At 39.4% G+C, this 21,189-nt stretch overlaps 1 protein-coding gene across 5 annotated transcripts in view; it reads right to left on the reverse strand.

Annotated features, from left to right (window-relative positions):
- Positions 1-21,189, reverse strand: part of LOC119497025 (F-actin-uncapping protein LRRC16A-like) — an 81,197-nt gene that overhangs the window by 36,797 nt on the left and 23,211 nt on the right. For all 5 annotated transcript variants that reach the window (XM_037784782.1, XM_037784784.1, XM_037784785.1 and 2 more), the window contains exons 3-9: positions 12,756-12,806; positions 5,352-5,411; positions 3,410-3,531; positions 2,574-2,671; positions 2,194-2,264; positions 1,746-1,819; positions 1,407-1,482 (exon numbers count right to left, since the gene is read on the reverse strand). In XM_037784782.1, coding sequence (XP_037640710.1) covers positions 1,407-1,482; positions 1,746-1,819; positions 2,194-2,264; positions 2,574-2,671; positions 3,410-3,531; positions 5,352-5,411; positions 12,756-12,806 — 552 coding nt within the window. The remainder of the gene's footprint in view (positions 1-1,406; positions 1,483-1,745; positions 1,820-2,193; positions 2,265-2,573; positions 2,672-3,409; positions 3,532-5,351; positions 5,412-12,755; positions 12,807-21,189) is intronic.

A 21,189-nucleotide genomic window follows, 5' to 3' on the forward strand; every position in this document is an offset into this window, starting at 1 on the left:
ACTCTAATCTGGGCTAGAAAGGACACACGTTGGTGCACATGTGCCTGTGTGAGTATTTGAGCCTAAATATGCACACGGCACGGCGAGGGGCAGGATTTTAAAATTCAATACAAAAGGAATTGTCTGTGACGGAGACGTGAGATAATTGTTTGGACTGAGGAAGCTGCGTGTGGTAATTGGTGAGACTGAGCGAAGCCTCGAGACGGAGAGTTAGTAATGGAGTGCTGCAGGGGGGCAACAGCCTGAGACATTGAGCCCCTTTGTTTCGTTAGGATTAAGAGTCTTATCACACGAGAACATTGGACTGATCCTCAGTCAACTGACAGGAGGGGAAGATGGAGGGAACAAAGGGGGAAAAATCTGTACAGGCAGATACTTACAGATAAATAGTTAGGCAAGGTGGAGTGGGAGACGTGTAGTGTAGTATAGGATATAGAATATTCTAAATATATGATATACAGTAGGAGGAGCCAGAAATAACGGGGATATGTTATAAATAACAGGATCCATCGTCCAATTAAGTTTTATCAAAACTAGATTTAGAAACTTTTACCTTTAATGACATGCCAGTTTTTAACGGCTATAACACAGTAATAAAATTCAAACTACTTCTGCTTTTCATCGGAATTGGGAGTGCAGTACCGGTATGCCAATTCTCGTGTGAAACAGTAACCCTCTCATTCAACTTTCAAAACAAAATTTAGCCATGCTAGCAGTGTGGCTCTATGGATGACAATAGCATCCATCCACAGAGCCATTGGGTCATTGGTTGGTTGGTCAGTCTACCAGTCCGTCCCAGTCCGCCACTTCAGTCCAGGCTCAAAATTGTATTTTATCCAGTACTTTGGTTCAACAAATACCAGCAAAACTAATGACATAAAACTAACATGTCTGTAGACTCTTTGTCTCGTTTACACAGTTATTCTCCACTTTTTGCTCAAATCAGCTGGTCTGTGATGTCCTTTAACTGTCTGTCCAGTCCATCTGTCAGATACCATATCTCAGTATTTGGCAGATGGACAGACAGAGACGCAGCCCCGTCCAAGACAACACCCCACTTTTTATTACATGGGAATAACCAACAAAGCAGAAACCACTGCACCAATGCAGTATAGTGCAATAAGGGAAGTGAGACGCAGGACCTTTACAAATGTGAGAGGAATAGAGAACAAACTGACAGGCAGGTAGACCGTGAGAGACACAATCCATCCATTTGTCTTAAGTAGTGATATTCCTCACTACTTAACTCTGAGATGGGATTATATCTGGATTATCTTTGCCGTATTGTGGCAGCAGACTAACACTGTGATAAGGTTTATCCGGCATAATGTGCAGTGGTGTACAAATTGAGCAGACATGATTAGAAAGCAAACAAGAGCAGGATTGTGAGAAAAAGGGTTACTAACCAGTTTGTAGTCCTTTGTGGAGAGCTTGGTGAACCACTGGTTAAACTCCAGGACTGCTATTATAGCCACCAGATCCCTGAGGAGGAAAGAAAAGGTCATAGCTGCAACTATATATTATCCTTCAGCAATACCACTTTAATTTAGTGGTGAATTCAGCACATTTTTACATGAAAAAATAAATCATGTCACACCTGCAATACCGCCCTTAAATTTGAGTTGTGTGTTTCTCTTATCCCAAGAAATGTTTGCAGCCGCGTGGCCTCATATGTGTGCGATGTGTTTCGCATTGTGTTGGTGTGCTATTGTTATATTTTATCTCTGTTGTGTACCAACACTCACCTATTCTCCAGATGGCTGAAGTCCTGCAGGTTGAGTTCTCTGGTGTCTTGTGTCAAATAGATGGTGTCCACATCCTGGACGAAGGAAACAATTAGCCAAAGCGAGTGTTAACAAACATGTCTGTTATAAAAAAAAAAACAATTCAACAAAAAATGTCAGGATGATTCATATGTAAACATATAGAAAGTGCACAAGAGCAGATGAAACATATACAGTAGTGAAAGAGTCATTCCATTTTGGACAAGAAGGAGCAGAACCATGACAAAGATCTTAAGAAATATATAGATATGAGGGGACTTTATTCATACACTGTTGTGGCTATCCTACCGTATTTATCAAAGGTTTTTATGCAATTTTATGTCATATACAGCCAACAGCGCTGAAGCACTTTTGAACCAGGATCTGTCAAAGCTGTGCCACTGCACAAAAGAATGCAAATGATACTGACCCACTGCACCTCTTCTTTGTAAGGCAGCCCCAACCAGTCACAAACACATCTGTACATCTGAGAAAACCCACCTAGAGAAAGAGAGAGAGAGAGAGAGACAGAGAGAGAGAGAGAACACAACAGAAAAATATAATATAATAATCCATCTTTCCAAAGAGCACTGGGATGTGGGCGGTGCAAAAATGCATGTAATTTGAAACTACAATCAATTTCATCACAATTGCTTTAATTCACCATTTCAAACTTCTATACCGTTGATGTAAACTCACTGTATAACTGCCTGTGACAACCCCCCACACGCACACATCATCATACATACATCATCTCAGCAACGGGATGAAGAAGCACACAGTAATTACTGTAGAGTCACAGATTCCTACCACAGGGTCCGGGCTCCGCAGGCTTGTTGTTCTCCCACAGAGTCTGCAGAGAGGTCAGCCTGTCTGGAGGCTCCATGCAGAGCTTCTTCATCACTTTACTGAGAAGAGAAGACAGATTAAAACATAATTTAGTCATCCCATTTCTAGCTGGTGAAATGTTCAAAGCCTGTTTAATCCCTTTTAAAAGATTCTAAAATCAGCGGCTCCAGGCGACTTTCTCACTGCCTTACTTGTCGGAGGACATTTTGAAAGCAGGAAGTTGCTGAGTTCTCAAATAGAAACTAAATTTAACTAAACCACAAAAAAAAAATAAAAAAAAATCAATACAAACATTAGCCTCTCTGTCAAGTCAAAGACTTTGACCTGTTTGCAAGACGAGGTTATAAAGGTTTATGGTTTTACATCTGTGATCATTTCTGCATTTATATTCATGCTTCCTGTTCTCAACAAAATATATTGATAGATTGACATCCACATTGCAATAGAGGCATGTTTTTTTTGGACATAAAATACAGGATACTGTAGCTGTAACGCAACCATAGCGGCTAGAGCTCAATTCTGTGTGTTGCACCGGGTTAAACTCTTGAGTATTGGAAACATTTTCAGTTATTCATTTAGAACATTATTCAGTTATTACGTTTTTATTAGTATAACATGCAAAATCAAAATGCATTTGCAGAGATTGATAACAGAAATACTGTGAGATTTATTATCTACATCCTTATTAGGACTGATTCAAATATCTTGACATGACTGAGACATTTAAATAAATCCACGAAAAAACACATAAACTGTTATCTTGCACACAATCACACACGCATCAAGGTGGAGCTCACCTCGGTGGTAGGCCGGGACATATCCTCAGCATACAGTTTCCTATGTGAGCGACCACCTCATTGACCTCCTCTGTAGAGAGCAGCTTCAGAGAGAAGGAGCCACGCTCGTACTCTATGAACAGCTAAAAGGACACATCATTAATTAGTGATGCACGACAGCATGCATGCTTTCAGCCAAACCCGCTTCAACCACAGTTATACTTATCTAGATAAAAAAAAGAAAGTTAGTAATTCATGTTTCTTAACTCCATTCCATCCACTGAGTCAAAATAAAATCTACCGTATAAGAATAGTGTATTGGCAGTGAAAGGATTCAACATGAATCTATACACATGTTTTTATCCGACTCCCTTGCTTCCACTTTTCTGTCCGTCTACTCCGCTGAATCTACCCAGCAATAATAATAATTCACAAGAATGAAACCAACACATCCGTCTATCCACTCAATCTACATCCCACATCTTTGTCTTAAGTCAAACTAAAGATTTAATGACATTTACCAAGACTGGCGAACCACTTTGCAATTATGCAAATGCTGATGTAAGGCGATACATGCCTCCTCTATAGGCCAAAATTAACATAATCCTTGCTGACACTTATTAAACATGGGAGACCATCAGTCAAGATATTAAGAGGACTGACATCTCTGGAGATGAGTGGGAGAGAGGTTCAGCTGCAGGAACGGTGTGGTTAGCGATGGATTATCATATTTTGGAGGTAGATCCAGCTGACTTGACAGCTGGCCAGCTCTGGTCGAAAAGCCAAATGGAAGCTCTTCCCAGATGGGAAACATCATTTCTGGATCCAGATCTGTTTTTGGTGTATCATACATTCATAATTTTTAAGGATTATACGAGCACATATTGCTTCACAGCCTCTCAGTTTAGGCCACCCTCTACCCACTGTGGTGTATACATCTGTTGTGATCACAGGCACTGTCCTTTCACTGGAGAGGTTGGGTTCAAGTACCCATGTCAGCAAACATTCATCCTGCTCAAGTGTCCCTGAGCAAGACAATGAGGTTTAAGTTTCTCCAGAGTCACTTCCCTGTAGATAATCCTGACCTTTGACCCAGCAGCAGTATTTTTGGTCCTTGGTGTATCATACTGTATCTGTTAGCTTTTATTGTATTAAGGATGGCAGGTGAATGTAATACACTGCACTCCCCTGATATACTTGATGAGAATCTCTCCCGATACAATACTGTCCAGAGCTTACTGTTTTTGTTTATGTGGCTGTTCTGTCATTGTAAATAAGTTCATTGGAAACACCACCGGTTCAGTGAGAGTAAAATGAAACGTAGGAAAATAAAATGCAAAACTCAGTATGATTTAAGCTGAATTTAGAGGGTAATCCGTGTGTATGACTACATAAACCAGCATAAATGTATATTGTGTGTTCATGTTATATTACGTACAACAGACAAACCTTTTTTTACCTAGTAAAGTACAATTTAAAAGTAGAGTTTGCATTTTGGCAAATATACTAGCTGAGAAGATTGATACTGCTCTCATGTCTGTGTGCTAAGTGTGAAGCTGGAGTTAGCTTAGCATAAAGACTGGAAATATGAGGAAACGGCTAACCTGTCCAAATGCAATAAATGTGCCAAAATGAACACGTATCTTGTGTCTTTAATCAGCACATTGACAGAAATGTAAAGATGATAATTTGTGGTTTAAATCTGCTGTGGAAGGAGGAGCTTTGGACGGTGCGAGGCTAGCAATTTCCCCCTGCTTCCAGTCTTTATTCTCTGCTAAGCTAGTCACCTCCTGGCTCTAGCTCCATGCTTAACACAGAGACATGAGAGTGGTACTGTATAGATGTTTTCGTCTAACTCTCTGCAAGAAAGCAAGTAAGTGTATTCTCCAAAATATCGGAACTATTCCTTTAATATTTTGTGCACCATATTGGACACAGTTAATGTTAGTAATAGGTACTGTACCTGTGTAGGCTTGTTACAAGCAATCCCCTGGATCTCCAGATAATTAATGGAGTGTTCCACCTAAAAAAGAGCACAAGAATCACCATTAAAATACTTATACTGTGTCAGACATAGGCATTGTCTCATAACATCCTAAATGAAGAAAGCTGCTGTTTATTCAGGGACTATCTGAGCAACTGTTTATTACAGGACATAAACTATGTTACCACACTCTTTCTGACATGCTTTGAAAAAATGGGCTGCTTCTAACAATACTCAGAAAAGCTTCATTATAACAAAAAATCATCCTGACAGTCTGCTAAACATTTTAAATTGAATTATCAGAGAATGGAAAGCTGCGGTTGTAATGTATCTGCAAGTATTTGAATGAATGAATGTGCAAGTATGGCATTCACGTGCTTGTGTGAGCCTACTAATAACAACAGTCTAGTATAGTGACTGTCTGTCTGAGGAATGTTGTGTAAAAATATGTCTGTTCCATAATGAATAGGTAGTGATGCAGTCATTTCTTTTTTTCTTCTTTCTCTTTGCTCCTGTGCACACTATCTCATCACTGACTCACACATTTACATGATTTTTCTGGGAAGCATTAGGCACATTTGTAGGTGAAAATGAAAACTAAGATTGGGGGGATGAGATACAATCACTTAATTGTTGAACTAAATCAGCTCTTTTATCCAGTATTATCATCTCTGCCAGCTGAATTCATTTAAAACGCAACCACTCTAGGATGCACTGTTCATTTTCTCGCTCATTTGCAAGAAAGTGTTTGTCTTTCTTGTTAAGTGTTTACACACTTCCTGAATAGTATGAATTGAGAAGTTGAGTTCAGCTTTGACAGAAAATGGAAAGTAAACTGAAAAAAGCTCTCTGCTTCATTTCTCTTATTCACATCCAAAAGACAGTCTTCTCAAAACAAGTCTGGCTAAAAAGACAACCAGAAGCGTCTCACGTCCACATTTTCTATTTCTGTTTCGAGAGAGCATTTCAGGACAAAGAAAACAAAGAAAAGCAGCAGCCTGCCTTTCCATCCCTAAAAAGGACAGGAAAAGATCTTTTTAATGTGAGAGAGGGAACCCTGTGAATATAAATGCCTACTAGTGTATACGGGGCACACAGTTTTCCTGCTCTCCACATACTGTACGGTGCCTGAGGGCAGGCCAGGGAGCGAGGCCAGACTATTCCAGGTGGGCTCAGTGTTCCTGAGGCTTGGCTCAGAGATGAGAGGGGGGAGAGGATAAGCAGACTGTCTGTCTACTGACAGACTGTCTACTGTCTGACTACAGTATGCAGTCAGTGTGTTTATTTCAACAATGCCTGTGGTTACTCACTCATGTTCAGTCTACAAGCTAGAAAAAAAAAATCCACATGTACACGAATACGCCATAATTCACATTCCATAATTTAAATGGGTGGACTCATCATTCAAAAGGAAGTGAGTCTAATAGACAATAACATAGTGGACAAGCTCAGTCGGATAAAACAAAGACAATTAGCTATTAGCAAGGACAAGGAGGCACATGACAATGGCAGAACTAGGTAAGATTTTGTATTGTTGTTTTTAAGCGAGACTAAATAACTGTTGAATGAAAGAACACAAAGAATAAAATATATTCTTCCTCTTAGAAAAGAAAAGTTGATTTCATGAACAGTAAAACACACCCTTGCTTCATTCAACACACAAAACATTGCATGCAAATGTCCACCGTCTCTCTCTCTCTCTGTCTCTCTCTCTCAAACACAAGCAGTGCTGTGTCTTCGTCTCTGTAATTATCTCAGTCCAATGTCCAAAAGTCCAAATTTATTGAAAAAAAGATAGATGTAATCATTTCCAAAATTAACAACATGTCTTTATCTAACAAAATATTCTGCTCCAATACATATTTTTGGCGTTTAGCCTTTCAAAAACTACATTTTCGCAATGGTAAAAAAAACATTTACTCTCCTTCACACACCTGTATTAATGGGGCAGTCTAGCAGCAATCTAACAGCACCATAAATTACATTTATACAGTATATATATATATATATATATAGCATATATAGCAATACATATATATAGCAAAATTCATTACAGGCTTTGCATAATTTAATACCTTTCTGTTATTGTTGACACGTGAGGACTAATCTTGTCATATTGCCCAAGCCTAGTGGCTAATGTTAGCTAATGTTCGCAAACTTAAGGTAGATGCCTCTGTACAACTGGCATTACTAAATCAATGTGCTGACTCTTCTATACTTACCTACACTTAGCGCCTTTGCCATAGCACCTCACACTCAATTAGTTATCATCCTGAATGCAAAGTAACTTCAAATTATCACCAAAACACAAATATAGATAGAGCAGGTAAAACAGTTGGAGCTCCATCAAGACATTTTTTTTATTCTATGCTGTAAATGTAATTGCGTCCCAATTATTTTCAAGTTGTAGGTCACCATAGGGGTGTTTCTTTTTGCTCAGTGTTTACTGTAGAATTAGAAAATGGTGTTGCAGAACAATTTGTCATTTTGAGCGTATAGGAGGCCACTTACTATAATACAGTTTATTACCTATGTTTGTAAATGTGCAAACACCTAGGTCTAGCATACAGACTACTACAGTAACAGTAGTACAGCAGTACTGTATATATAGTGTAGATTTGTGTATTGCAAACTATTTGCTAGATGTTGCACGATGGAGTAAACAGTGTCCAAATCAGTTCATTTCACACAGCCAGTAAATTACATGATAGCTTACTGAATTGAGCGCCTTCATAAATATGAGCTGTAGCCAATGGCAAGACCTCATGCTGGGAGGTGTAGGGAGGAACCAAATGTTAGAGTGATTGCATCGTTCACTCATTCGTTCACTGTCCGTCTGTCACTTTAACCACTCTCCTCCACTTTTCTTTTTGTTGTATTTTCATGGAAAACTCAACTTTTAATGTGTTGTCATTCATGCAGAAGATGGTTTGATGTACAGAGATTGATTCTAAGATTATTATTAGATTGTGAACATTAGCATTGAGCAACAGTATGAGGAGTAAAGTGTAGATGTTGAGATTTTCTAAATATTTGTCTGTAAGTGAGGCGGTTCAAAATGTGAGGTTTCTATGAGATGGTTTGCGTTATGTTAGGCCTATAAGTTATGAAAAACGTATGCTCAGTGTGATCATTTGTTTCATAAACCTCCATACTTGTGACATAGCAAAGCAAAGAGAGATAAAGACAGAGTGTACAGGTATGTAAAATGAACAGCAACAAGAGGCTGCAGAATAAAAAAAAAAGGCAAGAGGGAGGGAGCGATGAATGAAATTGTGTTTGTGTGTGTGTGTGTGTGTGAGAGCATGTGTGAATGTTTGTGAGGAGGAGACGCTGACAGACTGAAAGGCCCTGCAGCTTCTCAAGAGGAGCCAAACCATCAATCGGAGGCACAAAAAAACCCACTGAGAAGTGCCTGAGATGGGTAAAGGGGGATTTCAACAACTGCTGAGAGACAAAAGATACACAGTTAAGTGTTTAACTGAGGCTTTTACTGCTACTGCAATACATCTACTTTAACTTTAATACGAAGGCCTTGGGCTCAGAAGAGCATTGCTGATGAAATCACCTCCTACTGATTGTTCTCTTGTGTGTTTTAGATGCATCTCTGGGATTCCAGACAGAGATGCATCTAGCAGATGATCACAGCGCCTACAATATATTCAGATGGCCAGAAGTATAAATCAACACCCAACACAGTCTCAGCTTTGATTCAACAAAAACAGATTTTTACCATAAAAATAGAAAACTGAATCTACGGAGGACGTATACAGTCAATAGCTCATGTGTTGGAACAGTGAGCAGAGGCTAATCTTCATTTGCAGTTGACCCATCTCCGCTGTAATATAGATTTCACATCAAAAAAATCAATGCAAGGAGAAATGCTGTAACAGTCAGCTTTTTTTATCGATGTTGGCAAGCTTCTTTAAAAAATGACAGTGTGCAGTAAGAACCCACGCAGCACTTTTGGTAGCATTGTGAAAAACTGAACGGAAATAAAAATTCTTAAATTATATAGTTTCAATAAATTATGCAGTACGCATAAAATTGAAACATTTTTGAAGAAATGACAATATTAAACTTGGATTGGACTGAATTTATTTTTGCATGGTTTAACAAATAGTGAGAGATTTAGTGGCAAAATGATGAGTCAATTAATTATTCCACCATCGGCAACAATTATAACAACCGATTCATCCCATTAATCCAGCAAAAATGGCAAACTGGTTCCAGCTTCACAGATGAGAGGATTTACTGCTTTTGTGTTTTTTTGTTTATATATATCTTTGTAAATTAAGTATCTTTCAGTTTGGGGATTTTTGGATGCAGAAAACAAGCTATTTAAATCATAGTTTTTGGTTCAGGGAATTTGTGATGGACATTTTTCACTGCAGATTAATTGCTAATGAAAATAATCTATATTTGCAGAGAGTTCATTGAGAGAAAATCAAATGTTGATTACTTTTAAGATACAATCTATTCAATTCAATTTGATTTAAGACATTGCAGGTTATCCCTGCTGACCTTTGTCACAGTGGTGAGTGGGGGGAAGAAAACCAGATAGATGAAGGGAAAGACACAGTGAGAGACAGGGATGAAGAAAGAGGGAAATAATCTGGATTGTTGGAAAAGAAGGAGAGGATGAGAATGAGAAAGCTGAACGAATGGTTTAAAGGAAAGAAAGGAGAGGAGAGGAGAGGAGAGGTGATCTGTGGCTGTAATCTGGCTGAGCAGAGCCAGAGGAGAAGGGGAAAGAGGTTTTGTGAAAGCCAACAGAGGAGGGATTGTGCTTCCGTTGTGGAAAAACAAGACCCAGACAGACCTTCTTCATGCTTCATCACCTAATGTCTAAAATATTATACCTTACAAAAGCCTCTTGCTTCCACAAAATCAAATTCACAAGATGCACCTCCAGAAAGTTCCATTACTATTACATACAGTAGAATAGAAGAGAGAAGGGTTGTTAAGGGGGGTTAGTTCTTCGTAAAGCAGGTGTTTACGTAATCCCTTCAGGTCAGAAGATAGAAAACAGATCCAGCAGAGCCAGCTAAATAAACAGATGTTGAACCTGCAGCTCATAACACTGGAAACATGACGTCATGTGAAACAGGGTCAGCTTGAGTGTTCTTTATGGCCTCTTCTACCCCCAGTAAACCAATGAATCAGTTCTCAAGCAACCAGTCAATCACCTAAACTGTCCCTGGAGGCATCTTATTGACTGGAAAGCATATAGTACAGCCTTTTGAAGGGCAACTGTTCAGTATTTCCTGGACCTGGTACAAGAGATGATGTTATGTTATCTCATGACTTGTGACTTAAGTGCTACTCTTTCCGACAGGGAGGATCGCCATTTCAGATACTGCAGGAAAAACACTGGTTTGCAGTCTGTTTCCATATACAGTCACAGCCCTGTTTGGTTTTGTGAATCTGTGCTTTGGTTTGTGTGTGTAGTCTGACGATGGGATGTTGTGTGACATTTGTTACTACTACTACTGCTACTGAAGACACAGATTAATCAACGGTTAACAGATATGCGACTTTAGCCCTGATTTTCCCCTCAACAACAGTTTTTTTGAGCTCCCCAATAAAAGCCCCAGATCAGAGGCAAATCGGCGTTGGATTGGCGCATGCAAATCTGTGCTTGAGCGCATTTAACCATAACCATAAGCCATTTAACCATAAGAACTTTACTGTATGTGTTGCATTTTGCAACACGGACCAAAGTTGTTGTTGCACCTAGAGGAAACAGGCTATAAATAGTAAAGACGTGTCTGTTTTGTGAACATGTATGCCAACGACAACATCAACAAGCATGACTACAGGGAAAGTTCCGCGGATTGTTTCAACAAAAAAATCGTGACAAAACGTAGTTTGGAGACCAGACATACTCATCTGGGATTCCTCCGGTGAAAGATCTTGGTACGTGTGACCCCCTGTCGCCGGTCAATCATGTAGTGTTAACAACTTAAAGACTCCCAGTTACAAGACAGCAGGTTGTGTAGCGTGAACAGTAAGGCAATCTGACCACTTTGAAAGTTGTGTGGTGTGAACTTAAACACACTTTGAGGTGAGATTATTTTGCCTAGAATGAGGTTTGAAACTTTTAAGACCTTAAAATGCTCGGGAAAAAATATATATATTTGAACATCTGCATTTCCATGACAACTAGGCATGACAAGCCCATTTTTATATCCCCTTATCCAAGTTCAGGGTTGCAGGGTGATAAAGTAAATCCCAGCACCCTGGGCCTGTTTTTAACAGCTGGCAGGCCCAGTGGGTCACAACACAGAAGCTGAAGCCTGATGTGAAGTTTAGTATTTGCAGTACAGATAGTAATAGTTGTGGAACTGGTGCTGCTGGAAGTTTTCGTGAACATCTGCGTTTAATTTACTGCACTACTGGTTTTCATGTGACAAAGGTGACAATGATGATGTTGGTAAAGATGATGACAGCTGTTTCATTGCTAGTAATGGTGCTAACAGTTACCATCTGCGCTTCATTACGGCACCCCTGTTTCAAGTTAAAAATCAAAACAAAACAGGCATGCCAACCAGCTGTAAAACTGCAATATAACCAGGCACACACAGAGCTACTACTTTAGCCTTAATCCACTCTGTAGCACATACACACTAACTAACTGGGATAGCAAAAGTGCTAAATTTACTTCTCAGCATTTTGTATTTACTTATTTACACTGTGGTATATATTGTATGTGTCTGATGCACATATCTGTACATATTTCTTATATTTCTAATTTCTTGTTTTTATTATTTATTTATATTTCTCTACATATGTTGTATTATATATTGTAGCATTATGTATATACTGTACATGTTACTCCTCTATTTTCTATTTTCTTACATTTCTGTGCTTTTATATAAGGTCAACTGTAACGTCCCAATTTCCCCCCTGGGGATCAATCAAGTATTTCTGATTCTGATTGGGGAAATGTTTAAAAGAGGGCACACAAATCCATATTGTTGTTAATCAAATCAGTGAAACCTTGTAACACCTAAACAATATGAGGATCTAACACATTCTGACATATTTTTAGTGTGACAAACACACCTTTTTGAGTAAATCTAAGGGACTTTAAAATAATTAAGGTTAAAGAGTGAACCCAGTCTTCAGAGGAGAGTTTAACCACTAAAGCTAGTTTTGAATAGATTGACAGAATGAGGATGTCCTCAGAATAACTGTGGATTGCAGGAAGTTGTAATATTTTTGGACATTGTAATTGTGATGAATTTACACTCAGGCAGTTGACCTAAAAGCAAAGAAATATTTTACAATATTTGCTGACTTAATCTATATATTTTTTTTGGTGTGATATAGTGGTTGTCGTTGTCGTTGTCTTTCCTGGAAAAGTTCTGCTGCTCTTACCTTGGTGGGGATGCGTGCCGTCAAGAGGTAGACTCGGTGAGATGCAAGGGCCTAAGGGAGAGAGAGAGAATAGAGGGAATAATGAGTATGTAGCTGTAAATATACACTCTGACCAACAAGAACAAGGAAATGACAAAGAGCACAGAGAGTTGACTCATACACATGAAAAGGCTCGTGACTCTAAAGCATCTCAGTCGGTATGGAAAGAGGAGTTTAGATTCCTCTCTACTTGAAAACAAACACATAGACAGACAATGACATTTACAGAAGTGCCCGCTCTTAACCAGCACGACCCACTGAGATGCTTATTACATGTAGCCAAGAGATGCCTTCATTTCTTATTGGACCACCCCCCTGTCTTCTGAGTGAGGACATTATAGGTCAGTGTGTTTTTCCTGTTTGTGTCGTTCCTGCCTAGTGAGCAACCTCGACATCGACTGCCTGCCACCGTTAATTAGAGCACATGGTGAGGACTGAGCTCGCTTCTGTCGCTGCTCTGTGAAAGAAAAGTCAGAGCTTGAAGAGGCATAACTGGAATGCATAAACTTGACATTCCTATCCGGACGAGCAGCCTTGAAGCGTCATTATTCTGGTTTTATAGAGAAGCCTGCCATTGAATGAGATGCTGTTTATAGGGGATAATTTGCACAACTCACTGAGAATGTGTTGACACTGACAAAGACATACTTTTAAATAGGGATTCCAGTGCTGCATACATTGGACAATCTCAACCTTGAGTCCGTTGTAGTCTCTATATTACATGGTTGCACATTAGCATAACAGTATCAAATTCTGTGGTAAAAGTTTTGGCGTACCAAAGTGGATTATCATAGCGTGCCATAAAATAATCCAACAGAAGAAAAAAAGGTCAACACAACGTCTTATTACAAATTGATGTTTAAAAGAAGCTGAAGTCATGTGCAGGACCGTTAGCCAAGCTTTTATTTAAGCCATAATGATACCAACTGTACAGAGTGCTGCCTTTACTGTACCTCCATGTGCCGTGACACTGGATTATCTCCTATCAAACACTATCGCAACACAACCAAGGCTGATCTTTAAAACTATTAAAGGGACACTGTCATCTAGAGATGTGACGTCACCAGTCAATACCAGTGAAATTCCACGATTCTCAATACCGATTCAATACCACGCTAAACAAAAGCAAGACAATAAATCCCATTTACTTCAACATCCACTCCTTTATTACTGTTTGCATACTGGTTTTTGTTAGGGAGTTAAACAGGTCATAATTCCCTCTCAAAGAAAAAACAAAACAGGTGATAGCGAGTTTACTGCATCCCAAACACATTTACTAGCGTCCCTGGGATAATGGGACGCCGTTAGTCTTGAGCCCTGACAGTATCAGCGGTAGTGTAGAAAAACAAGTACCGTCACGTTTTCAGAATTTTGTGACATCCCTACTGTCATCTCATACCCTCTTGACAAAAAAAAAACAAAAAACACCCTGGTTGGTACACAAAGGCATGTATTATGTGCCTCCATTATCATAGCTGAAACCTCTTGACCCTCGTAGCAAGCCATCTCCTTTGTCTTTCCTTTCACTCTGCACTGACAGCACACTGGAATAAAACTGTAATGTCACAAACTGCCTTATGGCTCCAAAGATAAGCAACTTAGGCCTGTTGGTTTTCAATGCTCCAACATAAAAATGAAGAGTAACGGACTCAAAGGAAGAGAAAATACCAATGGATGAAACAGGAGACATGAGGTTAAAATGGAGAAAGAAAAAAGCAGTGGGTTTAGAGTAGATGAAACCTGCGAAAACAAGCATGTAAGGGCAAGAAAGGAAATGAGAAAATGAAAGAAGTGAGCTGTGAGGGAGCAGAAAGATTGATCAGAGGTGAGAGAAAACCGGAGAGAAGGTTTTGTAAGCAGAAGAGAAAGAGTCCCAGATAAACACTGACTGGCATGAAGGACAAGAAGAAAAGGTGAAGAGAGAAAACACGATTAAAGAAAGTCTTTAAACTGTCACAGTCTTTTTGAAAGATGTGAAAAAATAAAAAAAAGGATGACAGTGTGTCCTATAGCCCTCCATGGCTCAGCTCCACAGGCAGGGTTTGATGTGATGGAGACAGACAGGCAGGACTGTATGACCAAAGATAACCTCTCTAAAGAGCACCAGTCACCACCGCTACCATCAACTCTCCCTTAGTCTCAGTTCTGTTCAGCAGCTCTCCTTTACATACTCTGTGCGTGCAGATACACTGGTGAAGGAATCGCCTAGTTTCACTTTAAAAGATAGATTAACATGAGTTGAGTTAAAACGAAGGTCTTATTTTGAATAGGTTTGATAACATTGTACTCCTTGGTGATGTAATCAGGGTTATTTTGGACCTATACCAGAGACTAAAAGTCAGGATATCTTGACCTCTGGTGCACAGATTTGTACCTTTTTTTATTGTCTCTTGACACTCCCTAAACTTTATGAAAGTGCAATAATAAATCACTGGAGCCCTTTAAAAGCTGTCTTACTATCTGACGCCCCGTTACTTACTCTGTCAGACTTCCATTTAGCAATGTCGCTCTGTTCCCAGACCTCAGCAATTACTTTGGTGAAAACAATGGTGTCAAAATCGATTGAAACTATTGTAAAAACCTTTGAAAATAAGTTCCAAGTAGTAATTAACATAAATCATATTTTATACTGTAGTATTGTATAAAGAGCAACAGCATAACACTGGTCAGTATGTATGTAAAAACATGGAGTTGTGCAGTCTGATATCAGAAGTCCTAGGGTCATAGAAAAAGGTCTTTGGGTGTGTGACACAAGACACCTTCCTCCTTTTTATTTTCCTTAGATGGAAGCCCTGGTTGTGTGTGTCTGATAGCATGAAGTCATAGTTTTAGTTCTCAACAATACAAGTGAAAAACAACAGGATTTATTTACACATCATTGGGTTTCCAGGAGCTGAATAGCTGCAGCTGCTGTCACAACCAGTAATGACCAAGAACCTGCTGACTCAGATTAGAGGGGAGGTACCGACTGACCAGCTGAGCTTCATCTTTTTCGACCAAGATTCAAGATTCAAGATTCACTTTATTGTCATTTCACTGAGTATTTGCATACACAGAAGGAAACGAAATATTGTTTCTCCCAGCTCCCGAAGGATAGAATAAATAAGTATTCAAATTAACATACCTAAAAATAACAACAGAAGAATAAAATAAGTAAACGTTTCAGACACAATTTCTTACAATTTGCAGTCATACACACAATTTGCAGTCGTGTTTAGCAGCAGAGAAAAGTGCATTTATGTTCATAGTAAAGTGCTGTTTTGCATTACTGTTCAAAAAATTGTCTTTGACATGTGACTAAATTTAAAAACTGTTTCTGTGTTGATGCTAGGGGGTTGGATGTGAGTGTGAGTGTGTGGGGAGGGGACACAGCCCACAACAAGTCCAGTCTAGAGAGGGTAGTCAATCATTCAATACTTAATACTTAATAATCAACCAGTCCATTAAAGGACACCTGTATGACTTCCTGACAAAATGAATTCAGTGCACTTTATAACTTGTTCAAGCAGTTTTGAACATACTCTGATTCATGTTTTTCATCCTCCCATCCTCCTCCTGTCAATGCATGACTGCCCCTCTGCACTCTGCCCGACTCTCTCCATCTGCCCTTTGGAGTGGACAAAGCCACAACACCCCCCCTCCTCTCTGTAGCTTCCCTCCCACCTCTCTCTCTCTCTCTCTCTCTATTCTGTCTCTGCTCTGTCTTAAGTGGACTTAAAGCCTCGAGCCTTCCCATTAGCCAATGATTTCACAGCGACCACCATCCCGCCTTTAGCTCCACTCAGCCAACCAGATGGCAGCAGCATTGGAGCGTGTCTCCAAGACCAGAGGGAGCATCTGCTATTACTCTCTCTCTCTCTGTATTACACACACACACACACACACACACACACACACACACACACACACACACACATAATTTCTGAGCCTATATAATTTAATATTGAGAATTTGGCACAGACTTCTCTGTTACAATGTTCTTTGTTATTTTATATTGATAAATAATAGAATTTGGTCTATTTAATACCGATACCTGGGCTTTTGGGTGTCTGATACCAGTTTTTAATAAATAAGCTGTATGCCTCAGTGTGTAGAAGTGACTGGGATCATTCCTTTATGTCTAAGGCAACACCAGGCTTGACTTACACATTGCTTTCCTAACTTTGTAAAACAAAATGTAACCAATAAATACATAGATATACATTTATTTAATTGTTATTTATTATTAAAACAATAGATTGTGCACCAGCAACTTGGTAAAATATCTCCAAAATTAACAGGAATTACAATTCAAGTGTAAACCTTTTTAATGCAGCAACAAATTGGTCAAAACAGGAATTTAAATTCCAGTATATAATTAATATAGCATATAAACAAAAAAAATGTTTTGAATAGATCGGCCCAATTGTGACGATACCCGATCCAGTTATTTGAGTCAGTGTCGGCCCGATATCCGATCCGGTATCGGTATTGGTGCATCCCTAATAATAGTACCATTGCCAGATTATCTTTTTTTCCTGTCAAACTGTCAACCGCCCCCCCCCCCCCCCCACCCCCCACACTCCTCCAGCTGACCCAACTCACATGTGCACACTCAATCACACATTGTGTCACTATGGCAACAGCTAGCCCATACTGCACACACATATTTGTGATACGCACACACAAACAGTGATAGACACTCACTCACACATGAAAGAAGCACGCTGCAGTGCCAAGCCTTGCTTGAGAATGTCAATGAGTTTTCAGCCCCCTAAACAACATCCACGCTGGCCTACAGTCACGCTGAATCTCTGTAGGACCCGAAGCAACACAGAGCAGTGTTTCATCTGCACTCATTCAGCTATGGCAGCACTCAGCCACAGGAAACTTATCTACCCCCACCAAAAAAAAGCTTTTATTCATCCATCATGTCGTGGGGTTCATTCACGCTTCATTATATCTATCTCTCTATGTCAGATCTATTTGTTTGGGTGAGAGAGAGCAATGTCTTTAAAAACTCTGGTGGCACCAAAAGATTTATAAAAAATATGAAAAATATATACTACTTATTTCTTCTCATATCATTGCAAGCTCCTCGATTGTCTTTGTCACTGTCCTTGAAGAAATGGTTTGACATTATGGGGAATACACTATTTCTTTCCACATTAATACCACCCTCGTATCTGTCAGTCAAATATGAAGCCACAGCCAGGAGATGGTTAGCTTAGCTTAGCATAAAGAAGGGAAACAGCAAGCCTGGGTCTGTACAATGTTAACCAAATCCACCTACAAGCACCTCTAAAGCTCACTAGTTAACACATCATTTGTTAAATCAGTACAAAAACTAAACTGAAAATGGCAAATTGTGGCATTATGTGCTGGACTATAACATAGACTGTATATAAGAACTAAGTGGACCAAGTCACCGTGACGTCACCCATTGGTTTGTGGGCTATGGTTTTTTTTTGGAAACAGAAGTGACAGTTGGAGAAGCACAACGCCGTGGTAGAGACCTGTCGATCACAATGTAGCCACGCCCTAAAGCATACCCTGCTTTAAGGTCTATTTGACTCTAAATGGGATCATAATTTACTAAATGAACATCATGCTGTATTGAAGAAGACTTGAAACTAGTGATTGAGACCATAAACTCATGTTTATAATGTTTACTGAGGTAATAAATCAAGAGAAGTAGGGTCATTTTCTCATAGACTTCTATACAATCAGACTTATTTTTGCAACCAGAGGAGTCGCCCCCTGCTGGCTATTAGAAAGAATGCAAGTTTAAGGCACTTCCTCATTGGCTTCACTTTTCAGACCCCGGAGGTTGCCAACTGGGTTATACCTTTGAAACAGAGCATTTTCCTCCTGCTTGCAGTCTTTACGCTCAACTGAGCTAACCGTCTCCTGGCTGTATAGCTTCATAATTAAAGGACAGACATGGGAGTGGTATCCATCTTCTCATCTAATTCCTGGCAAGAAAGCGAATAAACACAGCTCCTTTAAACTGTAATATATTTGAACAACAAAGATGTAGCTTGAATGAAAGGATAAGACTTAGTGGTGAAACGATTGGGTCATTTATCGATTAGTCACTTGACTGTTTGTTGACATTTCAAAACCACCAGAAGATTTACTGATTAGGAACACAATCATCTGTTGCATTACTAATACAAATAGCACACTGGAAAAAAACCACAGCCACAATTACATTCATCCCCACACCGCTGCTGACACAGACTCTTTATTGCATAAATAATGCCAGCATGTCCTGCCTGTGCGTCTGTGCGTAACATTAATGAGTCATGATATGCTGGCTGCAAAAACTGAAACTGTCAACGCAGCACAGTAGGATGTATTTTTAGGGCTATGTAGAAAAAAAGAGAGAGAGAGAGAAACAGAACGCGAGAGAGAGAGAGAGATCAGCCATTGAGTCAAGCAGAGTGGACACCAGAGAGACGGAGCGTGAGACGATGAGAGGAGGAGAGGAGGCTGAAGGGCAAAGTGAAATGACTTAATAGATTCTAAGTGCTGTTTTGCTGATAAGGAGCCAAGATTTAAATCCAATCAGTGGGGAAGATATTTAATGAAAAGAAGTGTTTAAAAGCCGTTTCATCTCTGTTAAAACCAATGCTGACCCCATCTGAGCTTTTAATACACTGAAATCAATCAGCTCATAGCAGAGCATTTCTCTCCTCTTATCCTGCACTTCTTTGCTTTTCCCTCCTACTCTGTAATCTCTTAATGTCCCCATGCTTTATAGCCTCATGCTCTCTCGCTGTATTTTTAACAACTGCCTAAAAACATACTTACACTATATTATTACAGAAGGTTCCAGATGGTAAAAGGGGGCCATGATGCCCTATTAAATGTCTATATGTGAGACATTATGCTGTGAAATGTATAACCATTATTGGATAATCGAACCATCACTGCACAGAAAAATCCATTTTGTGAAACATGATGAAAAAATGCTCAGTGTTTTCTTCTCCTTCCCCTGCATTCTTGCTCTCTCTGGCCTCCTTATCTCAAATTGGATGCCAGGTGGACTGCACCATGATGCATACTGTACATACAGTCACTACACAAGATACCAACAGATTGTAAAGTGTAACTTGAAATAGTTTTCCTATCATTTCTTTCTTGTAGTTTTTCCTTCTGTACCATTTTCCAGTTTTCTTGTATATACAGTCCATATGAATTTGTAATGTGTGGTGCGTGGGTGAATGTATTGAAAAGAGGAGGCATGTGTGTATCTATCTAGAGACAATGGAGCAGAAGAAACACACACACACACACACACACACACACACATACACACACACACCGGCCCGCTTTTATCTTTGAATAATCAGGGATGGTGTAACTCAGTGTAAGAGAGGAGCAAGACTCTCAACAGGCTAACATCCCAGCAGCAATTACATGGGGCAAAAATACTGTACAGTAGCATTTGCGAGGTAGAGGTCACAAGTTCATGCAGTTGAGGTTAGATTTATGCTTATCAGATCTCTCTCTATCAATCTCTATTTTTCGGTGTTGCAAGAGTAAAGACTTTTAGGACTAACTGGTTGGTTTTTGCAATGTCCAGTCATTCTTTATATTATTATATTGCCATTTTTTTGTGACCATGGCTGCTTGTTAATTGATAGCACATCATGCTGCTGTCCATGTTGCTGTTTCTCTCTCTTTATTAGACTCTGTTCAGGTTTGCCGCATTTTGGAGCGGGTCTAATTATCGTCGTTTTTGAAAATGAATTTAGTGCTCGTCGCGGTTCCGAGTCTGTCCCCGCATCCATTTCAGGGCTACACAATTAATCAAGTTTTAATCGTGATCACGATTTTGACTTCCCACAATTAAATTAATATGATTGACTGTTATAATAATGTTTTAAAATGCGCTCATAGAAAACGCCGCCGCATATCAACTCAAGCTCTTCCTAAATGAACAGCCAGCCGCCAGGGGGCGATCAAGATGTTTTGGCTTCACTTTTGGGGAAGCTGTCATGTCGTTGTGCACGCACTGTACATCCGCAGCTTGTAAAAAACTTTCCTGAATGTTTGTGGCTGCAGTCCAGAGTAGAAAAGTAATATACAAGAGAGAGCAGATGGGCAAAATGAAAAAGCACTGAATTAAGGAGAAGAAGAACCTTATTTTAAGTCTTGTGATCAGGAGCAGGAATCTAGCACAAGGTGAAAGCACTGTACTGTTGATTCAATTTTGATTAAAAAGTTTTGGTACAATTTTATTTTGCCTCTAGGAGATGCACTGTGAATAAACACCAGTCTTATTTTGATGCAAAAATGTGTGCATTAGCAGGAATGTAGCACAACATGAAAGTGAAAACCGTGCACTATTTATTTGAATGTGAAAGTGAAATAAAATTATTTTGATAAATGATCTCAATAGTGATCA

Source organism: Sebastes umbrosus, chromosome 11 (genome assembly GCF_015220745.1).
Source record: "Sebastes umbrosus isolate fSebUmb1 chromosome 11, fSebUmb1.pri, whole genome shotgun sequence".
NCBI classification, from domain to species: domain Eukaryota; kingdom Metazoa; phylum Chordata; class Actinopteri; order Perciformes; family Sebastidae; genus Sebastes; species Sebastes umbrosus.